General features: G+C 43.4%; 1 protein-coding gene across 1 annotated transcript in view; it reads right to left on the reverse strand.

The window, feature by feature from the left end:
* Positions 1-4,873: 4,873 nt before the first annotated feature.
* The window catches only part of MDFIC (MyoD family inhibitor domain containing), a 108,062-nt gene continuing 100,905 nt past the window's right edge, over positions 4,874-12,030 (reverse strand). The window contains exon 5 of the mRNA XM_077338460.1: positions 4,874-5,512. Coding sequence (XP_077194575.1) covers positions 5,265-5,512 — 248 coding nt within the window. The 3' untranslated portion in view covers positions 4,874-5,264. The remainder of the gene's footprint in view (positions 5,513-12,030) is intronic.

The following is a 12,030-nucleotide window of genomic DNA, read 5'->3' on the forward strand; positions in this document are numbered from 1 at the left end:
TTTAGAAGTTCTTTCAAGCATACAGGTTGGATACTAGCTATATTAGTGGTTTCAACAGGCAGTAATTCATTTCTAAAAATGACACTTAAGTCTCCTTACATATTCTCAGATACTGTTTTGCAATTCTCCAGAAGTGTCAAAGTCAGGGACAACCAATGAAGTTGTTCTCTATTTCACCACGCTACTAGCACCCTACTTTGGTGCAGACAGCCAGTTTGATGTAATGGCTAGGAGTGCAGACTTCTAATCTGGCATGCCGGGTTCGATTCTGCACTCCCCCACATGCAGCCAGCAGGGTGACACTGGGCTAGCCACGGCACTGATAAAACTGTTCTGACTGAGCAGGGATATCAGGGCTCTCTCAGCCTCACCCACCTCACATACACGGTCTGGGCCCAGCGTACCTGAGAGACCGTCTCTCTGCCTATACCCCCAAAAGAGCACTATACTCTGCCACTGCCAACTGGCTAGTAATCCTCAAAGAAGTACGTTGGACCTCTCTGTACTGGCCACCATTGGTGAAACGAGCTCCCTGAAGAGATCAGGGCCCTAGCTAAACTCCCAGAATTCCGCAGGCCCTTAAAAAGGGAGCTCCTCTACCAAGCATTCGATTGAGGTTAACCTGACCTAAAAACATCCGGCGGCCCCCTTAAGGTCATATCCTCCATAATCTGAATCATTCTAACCTCCCTATGGACTCTGTTCAAGTTATTCTATTGAAAATTGTTCAATGAATTATGGTAATCTGTTAAACTTATATTTATTGTTAGATTTACTGTTAGAATTGTTAGTGATATGTTGTGTCGTGACTGTTACATATGATGTTCTATGTATCCCATGACGTTCCATGTAAACTGCCCTGGGCCTTATGGGAGGGCAGTATAAAAAATCTAAGTAAGTAAATAAATAAATTTGGATGACGACATTGATAATCAATGTGGAAGGATGACACAACCTAATTTGAGACAAAAGCTAGTTCTTAAAGCTTGCGAACTGCTGCACAGCAAAGATCATCATACTAATGAAATAACATTCTGAGTAATGCTTTGACATCTGGTATGGATGATATCAGGCACATCCCTCAGGGATCGAGGACTTGGGGAAATCATCTAGCTTAGACAGGTTGTGGTAGCATATAGTTTAGGCCAACCTGAAACAGCGATGAGAAGGCACTTGTAAAGCCATGCGTGGAGGTGGAAGACTTGATCACCTGGCTCCATTACACTATAAGCCTTCTTGTGGCATTTTTAAATGGATGGCTTCTTATCTAAAATGTTATTGGCATTCATAGGTAAGATCCATAGATGCTGTAATCTTTAGTTTAGCTCTTAAGTCTCTAGTGGGCCAGAGACTGCTTGGGTTGGGATGTGCCTTAAGGGTAAATACATTTTGAAAGGAGCTCACCGTTTGAAGACAACCAGATGTCTCAAAACATATACAGATTCAAAGGAATGAACATAGTGCCACAGACAGAATAGAGTATTCCAACTTCTTTCCACTGCAACCACTGCATTTTCCACTAAGCTGCTTGAGTTTGTAACAAATTCTTAATAATTTATTAATTTAAATATTTTGTATTGTATTGTATTGATATTGTATTGACATGTTGTGAGACACCGAGGGCCTTCAGGGAAAGGTGGCATAGAAATGTGATGAACAAATATAGAGTTGTGGTTCCTGTAGTATAGCACTAGATATGAGAGTCAGGAGTGTGACAGAATCTGCAAAAATGACCACCTTCCCTTCTGCCTATGGATGTACATATTTGTGGGTGGAAGGCAAATATGGATACAACTGAATTGTAGCACTACAATATTCCCAACACTATCACCTACCCTCCATTTCCAATAAAAATTGAGGTATTAAATATATTTTGAGTTTTATATTTGATTTATTCCAGTTGTAGCATTCAAGACTACTATTGACACAAAAAACACAATATACCAGGCAATATTTCAAAATAAAATTTCTTTATTTCAAAATAGTGTGTTCTTTATTTCAAAATAGTTAACTGAATTAGGAGAACAAATAATTCTTTAAAAGAGCTTTCAATTCTGTATAGCTGAAAATCTGTCTTCATTTTAAAAAATGAGACCAATTAAACTACATGTTATTACTTCAGCTGTGCTTGTGCACAGCTTAACTATTCTATTAATTTTAGTTACATATTGTTCCCATAAAGATGGTTCTAGAAAAGACAAAATACAAAACTGAGAATGTTAAGAAGTAACACAGAAAAGTTTCTTAAACTATTCACTAACATGCTTCCCTGAAGAATTAAGTATCAGAAACTACTAATATTACTATGACACAAACTAGTACAATATATAAAGTCTATCAAATCAGAGTCACAATTTAACTTTTGAATAAAACCAGTTAATAAACTGATCACTCCAGGTCATTTGAAACTTGTATATATCCTGAGCCAGACAGAACTTCCACTGAGACTATTTTGTATTTTCAGAGTACAAAATGGAACTATTATTTTAAGACTAGCTAGAAATTTTAATACAAACATTAACAGAACACAGAAGCAAACAGCTACACCTCTCCTTATATTTGTTTCAGTACTGTAATCATTTTCTAGGAAGAATACATTCTGATGTATAATGAGCTTTGGTTAGGAAATTCTACTCAAGGAAATGTAGCTAAATAAACACATATCTGAATACTGATTATATTAGTAGTTTCAACAGGCAGTCATTCATTTCTAAAAATGACAATGAAATCTCCTTGAATATTCTCAGATTCTATCTTGATCTAGATCTAGAAAAATCAAAGTTACTTATTATGGTTGCACAAGGCAATCAAAGAAGTTGTTCTTCATTTCATCAGTCACACTCATAAATTTGGATGGCAACACTGAAAATCCAAGTGCAAGGATAACACAACTTTTTCAGCTTATGTCATGTCAGACACAGAGAACATTGCTGAAGATGTCCTCAAACATCAGTCAAATCTGTTAGCTTTCCAATAGGTAACTTACCCTATTCCCAAAGTTCCTGCAAGTCTCTTATGCTAACAAACTTACCTGTTTCCCTAGAAACCACCAATCTTTCCATGTACTTCTACTATTAACACACAGTATAACTGATCCCATTCTTGACCTCAAGCAACAAGGAAGATTTGAATAGCTAGACAGTTTATTTAAGCCAAGCAAATGTTACAAGAATTTCCCCCAAATTTTAAGAAAATTTAGCACCATTATATAAAAATGTTGTTGCTTCATCCAAATAATTAAATATAGACTCATCTATTAAGCACGGGACAATATTTCTTCTTTGAAGAACAAGATCAGCAAAATCTAATACTGCACTAAGCCTTCACAAAAACAACTACTATAACACTTTTAAAAAATCCAATTGAATCTCATTCATTCTTTGCTTTTGGAAGAATCTCCTATACAGCCAAGCTGCTATTTCTTTCAGAAAACTGAAGTCTTCCACAATCTGAATATTTCACACTGCAGTCAATGTCAGGAATTCTAAAGTTTCTTGGACTTTAATGTGAGCATCAGTTGGCAGTTGCCTATAAACAAGGATTTTGGAGAGCAGCAGGGGTGATTTCCACAGCTATCCTCAAGCTCAGAATGTATAGCTTTAAAATCTGTAAATCGCTCCGTGGTATTAAATAAAAGGCTAAGGGCTAAGTGGGAGGAGAGTGGGCGGGCGCTGTCCGGGATAAAAACTTGGAGGAGCGAATCGCGGCTCCTGATTTGCTCCTCCGAGTGGCACTCCAGGGCCAAATGGCCAATGGGGAGGCGCGCAAAGCGCCCATTGGCTACTTGGCCTGTCTTCTGAACACCGCGCTGCCGATTCCCCAGCCCTCCCAAACCGCTATCCTCGCCGCTGTGCCCTCCAGACGGTGAGTCGCCCGAGGACTGGGATGGCCGGTGGAGAGGAGGTTCGCCTCATGCTGCTGGACTCAGGGAATGCTGCTTTCCCTCCGCCCAGCGACAGTCCTTGCCCGCCCAGGGATCTGGCCGCTACCCCTACTGCACCTCTCCAGCCACCTCGCCGCCCGCACACTTCCCACCTGACCCCGCCCGTCCTTTGGGGGCCCCCGAAGCCTTCTCCCCGCCCCTACTTACGGTTTGCTGTTTCGGCTGCTTTGCCAGCTGTTCCCTGCGCTTGCGGCCAGTGCTGTGTCCAGGCCGCGAGAGCCGCGTGGCTGCTGCCACAATGGCAGGCCCCACCATGGATGTGCGGAGTTCCATGCACTGTCACGCTGCTGCCTGCATGGCCTCCGAGGCCTGCCCGCGGCGCTGCCCACAAGTGGAGACCGCGCCCGCCAACACGGCCGAGCTGGAGCTCCGCCAGCACCGCACCCAGGCCTCAGGGGCCGCCGCCGTGATGGTGGCACCCACCACACATGCACGCACTTCCGCCCTGGCCGTCGCCCTGCCACGTGCGCAGCCCCCGTGGCCTGGCCGCAGCACTGGCGCCGACCGGAGGGAATGGCGGCCACTGCCAGCAAGCCTGGCCCACGTTAGTATGGCCGGGGAAAAGGGGAGGAGGTCCCCAAAGGGACCGGCTGCTGCAGGGGTGCCCATGCCCAGAGCCGCCCGAACCCCCACACTACACCAGCTAGTGCCCGCTGTATTTACAGCACAGCGAGCTTAATTTCTAGTATTATATATTGTGAAAAGGTATGGGTAAGGGGCTGAACTGTATTATTGTTAATGTTTACATGGAGAAAATACTTCACAAGACTCCAACAGCACCAAGGCTTCACATTGCCATTAGACTACAAAAAGTCACATAAAAGTTCTATTAAAAGTATTTGTTTTAAAACAGCAGTATTCATATTTAACATAGGGAAATTCACTAACGTGGAAGTCTGAATTAAAAAAAAATCACTTTACTACAAGCGCTACTTTTCATCTGTTTTAAGATATTTTATTTTTTAAAGAAATGATCAGCTCTTCACGTTTTTAGGAAATTCTAAATGGCTCAGACATTCCTGACTTTATCTAGGCACAGCTACAAAACAGTACTTTCACCTGCGTGACCAAAAGGCAGAGCCCTTTACATAGGTGACATCAAGGCACAGAAAACTTCACGCATGAGATCACTATCCTATTAGTTCTAATGGGTTTGTTTTTCCACAATTCTTCAAGAAGTATTTAACAGTGCATAGAACTAGGTTGCTGTGAAAGATCCTAAAAGTGTCCTTCCTGTGGGTTTTTTTTTAAAACAACCCTTTCCAGTCTTTAAACAATATTTTATTTTTTAAAAAGCTATGGCATAAATACATGAAGTTTCTCATGATGGGAAACAAATACCACAGCATTCCATACAGATTTCCAAACAGTCTGATGATTCACAACAAGCGTCCATTATGCCACAGTCCATGTCACATGGGCAGTTACAGTCATCTCCCATTTCCTCCCCGCAGCAGCAACAGCAGGCCTCCGATGGACAGACACCACATGATGCTTGTCCCAAGACAAGGCTGCAGAGAGTGATGAATTCGCAGAACAGGCAGGCCAAGATACAGTGAACACAGCAATCTTGGGAAATGTCAGTGTCATCGCATATTGAGTAGGACAGAAAGAAAAAAGGAGACAAAATTAAAATTACATTTCCCCAAAAAACGTCTTTTTTGTTAAAAGATACACAGAATGTCACCCATACAGTCTCTTATTAATCTCTATTACATCTCACATTCCTTGCCTTCTATTATCGTGCTGTAAAAAGATGCCAGGAATTCTGAATGACGAGTGGTTACATAATCAACAATTATCTAATTTTAACTGCTTATTTTGAGTAAGCAGCAGGACTGTTGACATAATACTTCCATTACACAAGTCCTGTCCTGCTATATAATGCCAAAAATCCAAATGTTCAGTCAAATCTACTATAGTAAGAAGATAAATTAGCTCCTACACGCCTGTGATAACTTTTAGATACCTACTATACAAATTATTTTACTATCCATGTAGAAAGACTTGTTCACATTAAGTAGGACATACTTTTCCTACCATCTAACCATCCTCCTAGTTACCATTCCCCACTAATTCACTCTCATGAGTTGTAAGTGCACCATTATGATCTGTTACTTATCCAACCACTGACAGTTCCCAACTCCAACTACCATAAGATATGGGTTGGCTTTTAGCTCCAATCTGGGCTGATTCTGCACTTACTTTGTTTATTCTGTTGTGGATCCTGCTGAATTCAGATTGAATTGAACTCAGGTCTTCCTCTATCCCCCCATTGAAAAAGAAAAGTGTTCTGCACATTATTAGGAAAGCTCAGAAGGGGGGGGGAGACAAGCACAGCAGGAGACTCTTTTCTTGAATGGGGGGGGGGAGATTGGAGACAGCAGAGGAGGGGGAATAAATCCTAGAGGAAAAGATCTGCCGAGATAAGTTAGGGCTTCTGGAGTTTCTGCAACCTGGGAACGAGGAAGCCTTTGAACTGATGCCCTGGCCAATCAGGGCTTTTCTATGGCCCATTATGCACGGCCGCCGAAACGGCGATTTCGGGTCACATGGAAAACGCGGAGGGGGAAGACGCGACGCATACCGGTTATACACGGGGCGGGGCGCAACGGCGGCAAAACCCAGAGTAACCGATTATGCACGCGCCGATCCGGGCGCCGCTTCTGGTTGCGCCCCGCTCACCCGGAAGCTGCGCTTTCTTCCGCGTTTCACTGACGCGGCTTTTTTGGCGGCATGCACCGAAGCTGCAGCCGGTTGCAGCCGGCTCCGTGCGTTATCCGTGATTTTAGTCGCCGCCATTCCACCCCGAATGTGCGCTAAAACCCCCGTGCATAATGGGTCTTTGGCAAGTTATTTCGGGGAAAGCAGAGAACTGCACCTTTACACATGCCAATTTTTCAAATATTGAGGGTTATATCCACTCCAGGATATTACGAGGGAAAGGTAGGGTCACTCTGGATCAGTCATGCTTGTTGCAGATGAAAAATTTAAATCGCCTAAAATCAAAATGGAAATCGCATTCAGTGTAGACGGCAGGGACAGAATTGATTTGGGATTGGAATAAAAGCTCCGTGAAGATTCAGCCCTGGTTTCAGCCAAGACAGGCATTGTTAGCCATTTCTGAAATGGCTGGTAACTGACACTGGAACTCTGAACCTAATACACTGCATTTTAGTTCACAATAAATTCTGCCTCCTGATACATAAATTAACAGTGTAATTCTATTCAGAGATACTCTACTTTAAGTCCACTGAGTTTGACTGACTTACAGTTGGAGTAACTCTGTTACTCCAGGACTGCACTACTAGTTAGTTGCATGATAGATTAAGAAGAGAATGAAACATTAGAACCTACCTGGTGGTTTCTTCTCTTCATTAGAGTGAAGTCATTCAAAATGGTTATGTCAGACATCCACTCATTCCAGGCATGTCTATACAGAGTTTTTTGTAAGGAACCCTCCTAGAGAAATCAATGGCTGTCTCTCCAGTTATATCTAAGCCCAGCTCTATAATTCTCTAAAGTCCAGTTTTATTTGTGCGTGTGTTTGTGTTTTTATCTTGAGTACATTATAGAGAAGAAACCTTTAGGTAGGTTCCAACATTTCTTTCTCCTTCATTGGAGGAAGTCATCTAAAATGTTTAGCAGTACCCAAGCTATACCTAGGGCCGGGTTCAACATGCTTTAAGATGCCACTACCTGTTACTGCACTCCTTGGCTGTAGGAAGCCTCTGCTGAGTTAATCTGGTCCAGTACATAATGTTTGATGAAAGTTGAAATGGTTGGCCAAGTTGCCACTCTGCAGATTTCCAGCACAGATGCTCTGGTAGAGAAGGCTGGAGTATTTGCTGTAACTATGTTTGAGTGAGTTGCCACGCTTCTAGGTGGACTCAGACTCTGCATCTTGTATGCCTTGAGGGTGTATTGTTTTACCCAGAATGTTACAGATGACACCTTCTTATTCAGACTTTGTCTGCTGCAGGAAACAAACAGAAAATCAATGAGATTAAGATTAGGCATTTTATTCAGGTTGGTGAACAGTGCTCTAACTCTGATTGTGGATTTGTTTAGTGTCAGGTCTTCTGGACTTCAACATAATGTCTACTGTGTCTGCAGGAAAACCTTGTGCTGCAAAGTCCAACCATTCAATTTCCATGCCATCAGACATCCTTTTGTCAACAATATGTGTGTGCTTTTGTCAACATATTGTCTGTTTGCACATGCTTGTTTAACCAGCACCATTCTCAAGGCTTTAACCTGTTTATGCTGAGCGTTCTTTCTAAGCTGTTGTACTTCTCTTGTGCTCCTCAGCCTCTCTTGCTGGCATCCAATGTTAGGGCCATTTGATGTGGTTGTAGGAGACCGACTGCACTGGAGAAATATGGCTGTAGTGTCCACCACTTTAAGTCCTTCTCCAGGCAGATTGTTATCCTGGTCTGTTTGTGTCTGCATCTGGAAAAGTCCTTCTGAAAGGGAAGTAGTCCACTTAGACTGTTTGAAGGAAGACAGGAACAGGAAACCCAGTCTATTGCCCAAATCATCATACTCAGGACTGATGACAGCTGCACGATGTCCACGTACTGGTTTTTCTGGATAACTTTTATAAGCATTGAGATTTTCTGTTGTTTTTCCAAAGATAGGAAGACTTTTTTTCTGTGTATTTTTTCTGTATATTTTTAGTACAGAATATAATGGATGTCACCAATATGCGGATGACACCCAGCTCTACTTCCTAATGGACGGACAGACAGATCCCCCCAGATACATTTGCCAGATGTTTGGAAGCAGTGGCTGGCTGGCTCAGGCAGAGTTGCCTGAATCTCAACCCCTCCAAGATGGAGGTCCTGCGGTGGGTTGAAGAGGACAGGATCAAGAAGCGTGCCTTCCATGTCTGGACGGGATGCAATTAACACCTGCACCGGTTACCAGGAATTTATTTATTTGGATTTTTATACCACCCATTCTTTGCAGCTCAGGATGGTTTGATGCCTCCCTTTTGATGGAGGCTCAGGTCACGAAAGTAGATCAGATGGCATTTTTCCATCTTTGCCAAGCCAGGCTACTAGCACCCTACCTGTCCTCGGACCACATGGCCACTATGGTCACTTCCATACTAAACTTCTGTAACTTTCTCTAGGCAGGCCTGCTCTTGCCTTTGATCAGGAAGTTACAGCTGGCACAAAATGCAGCTGCCAGTGTCCTCACTAGGTCACCATTGAGGGCCCATATTCAGCTGGTGCTCCGACATCTGCACTGGTTACCAGTCTGTTTCTGGGTCAAGTTCAAGGTTTTGGTATTGACCTTCAAGCCTATACACAGTCTGGGTCCTACTTATCTGCAGGACCGCTTGGTTGCTTATGCCCCCTGCATGGCTCTTCGCTCTGCGGATATAAATCTACTGGTAGTCCCAGATCCTCGGGACGTTCGCCTGGCCTCGACCCCCCCAACCTGGTGGAATGAGCTCCTGGAAGAGCTAAGGGCCCTGTCGGTATTGCCAGCTGTTTGCAGGGCTTGTAAGACAGAGCTCTTCCACCAGGCATATGGTTGAGGCCAGGGCGGGGTCCCAATTCATGATCTAAGGATTCTCCCTATGGAAACATCTAATCTGGTACCTCACTCCCACTGTTAGAACGACTGGAAGGTTGGCCCCTGGCTGGATAAAGGGGTGGGATATTTAGTGTTCTTTCGCCTGCCACATTAGCAATAGTAGTATTTGGCTGTAATCAGTGAAGTTTTCTGGGGTTTTAATGTGTTTTATTCTTTTACTAGTAATCAAGCCTGCTGTATCTGAAATACAGCGGGCGCTAGCGGGGCAGTGCGTGGCCCCCGAGCCGGCAGGCCGCAGGCAAGGGAGCCACGGGGAGCCTCAGGCGGCCGGGAAGGGAGCAACGGCGAGGCACGGCAAGGGAGGCACGGCCAGCCGCGCACAGTGCGGATTGTAGTAGCTCCCTTGCCGGCAGGCGGCCAATCGGAGGGCCTCCTATTGTCAGTCCGGAGGAAGGGGACAATCGGCACCCTTCCTCATCCCGGACAGCGCCCGCCCTAACTCCTCCCCCCCAGCCCGTAGCGTATTATTTAGTCCGCAGCGCCACGGACAGTGTTAAGATTATTGCAAACCGCCATGAGCCCACCAGGGAACGGGAGTATATAAATTCAAATACAGACAGACAGAATCTATGTGACTGTAGAAAGTTCACTGTTTGTTCTGTACACTGGACAGTTGTCACAGCATCCTTGCCCCAGACTAAAATGTTGTCACCTTAAGGGTAGACATGAACCCCCATTCTGATGTAGCTTTGCTACCAGAGTGACCATTACGAAACCTTGCAGAAGAGGCCTTGTATTGGTAAATTTGAGCTTGGAAAGAAAAGTTGAGATATTGCCCTTGTCAGCTGTATAGGAATATACAGAGAAGACCCCCTGAGATTTAAAGATATTAGAAAATTATTCTCTTGTATCACTTGTAAAATGTGGAGAGATTCAGAATTTGTGTTTTCTAACCCAGTTGTTTAGGTCTTTCAGATTTAGAATTGGTTTCTAGACCCTTAATTCCTTGGGAATTACAAAGAGAACAGAATAAATGCCTTCAAAGCACTGATTTTATACTTCCTCTACCACCCCTACACACCAGATCAACAATTGCAATAAATGATGTCTTTTTTGAGAACTGGGAATAAGAAAAGGAACAAAATGTTGTCTCTGTGTGGAGGGGGGGGAAAGATAAACTCTATTTTGTAGCCTCCTGTCATGGAAAGGACCTATTGTCCATTGCTGCCAAGTCTCTGCAAAGTATTGGAGATGATCTCATATGAGGTACTCAGGTGGTGCTCTTTTTGGCTGCTGTGCTCCTGTCTTGTCTAAAAGCTGAAGATCTCTTGTGAGACTTGGGTCTATATCCAAAGGATTTGAATCCCCTGAAATCTTTGGAGTCTCTTCCTAATAGAGACAACTTATATCCACAAAAAGACAAATGATGTTTTGATCTCTTGTTCTTGTCTCTTGCTGCCAAGTTTGAGGGCATGGCATTCTTTTTCTCTTTAGTTTGTACTAGCATCTTGTCTATGGTAGATTCTCCAAAAAGCAGCCTTCCAGAAAATTATTCAGATGATAATTACTTTTTGATAAAGGATCAACTTTCCAATGTTTCATCCAACTGTTTCTTCTGATAATGATTTTAACTGCTTGCGTTCTGGTGCAGAACTGGATGGTATCTTGTAAGGCATTAGAAGCAAAATCTCTATTTTCATTAAAGACCTCTTTAGCTCCAATTACTTCAGGTAGTAATTGACTGTCCACATGAAAACTGCTCAACTGAAATTGGAAAATATGGCTGACACCCTAAGAACCCAAGAAGCCTTATGTGACTTTTTAAAGAGCCATCTTCTTAACAGAATCTTCGAAGCGTTCTTACCATCCTTTGGCAAATCAGTGCCTGAGTGAAGAGCAATGAGTGTTCATCCAGGGACCTTGAAGTCTTCCATAGTTTATCTGGTAGAAAACAATTTTTTGGCTATGGATGTCAAAGTGTTGTTATTACCTGGTGATGGTAGGGCTCTTAAAATCCCTGCTATCTAAGTTGGCAGAAGCTGAGGACTTTGGTTTTTCAGGAACATTCAATTGATAGTTGGATGTGTTAAGGACCTGATTCAACAATCACAGGAAAATTTCACCTGGAATAAACAGGAAGAGTTTTCTGGGACATCAACGTTTTCTCCTGACCATTCATTCTCTCTTTTTTTTTTTCCAGAACTGCAAAAGGATTGGTGCCCAAAGGCAAAGAAGCTCTACCCTTTTCCACTGGTTTAACAGGCAAGCTCAATATTTCTTTTTCTCTTCCTTTTAAGTTCAGTCACAGAGCTCTAAGTGTCCTGCCAAAGCAGCAGGGCTATCCAGACTGGAGGGTCAGACTTTGATAATTCCAACAGAGTCCTAGCAAATATCTGCATAGCCCTGCCTGGAGTGAATGGAGGTGTGACCTAACCATTTTGGATGACTTCTCCCACTGAAGGAGAAATTGTGTTTTTGCATTAGAATCTGCAGCAGTAAGGGCCGAGCAGGTACATTTGCACAAGGTTGCTACAAACAGA

This window comes from Paroedura picta, chromosome 5 (genome assembly GCF_049243985.1).
Source record: "Paroedura picta isolate Pp20150507F chromosome 5, Ppicta_v3.0, whole genome shotgun sequence".
NCBI lineage: Eukaryota > Metazoa > Chordata > Lepidosauria > Squamata > Gekkonidae > Paroedura > Paroedura picta.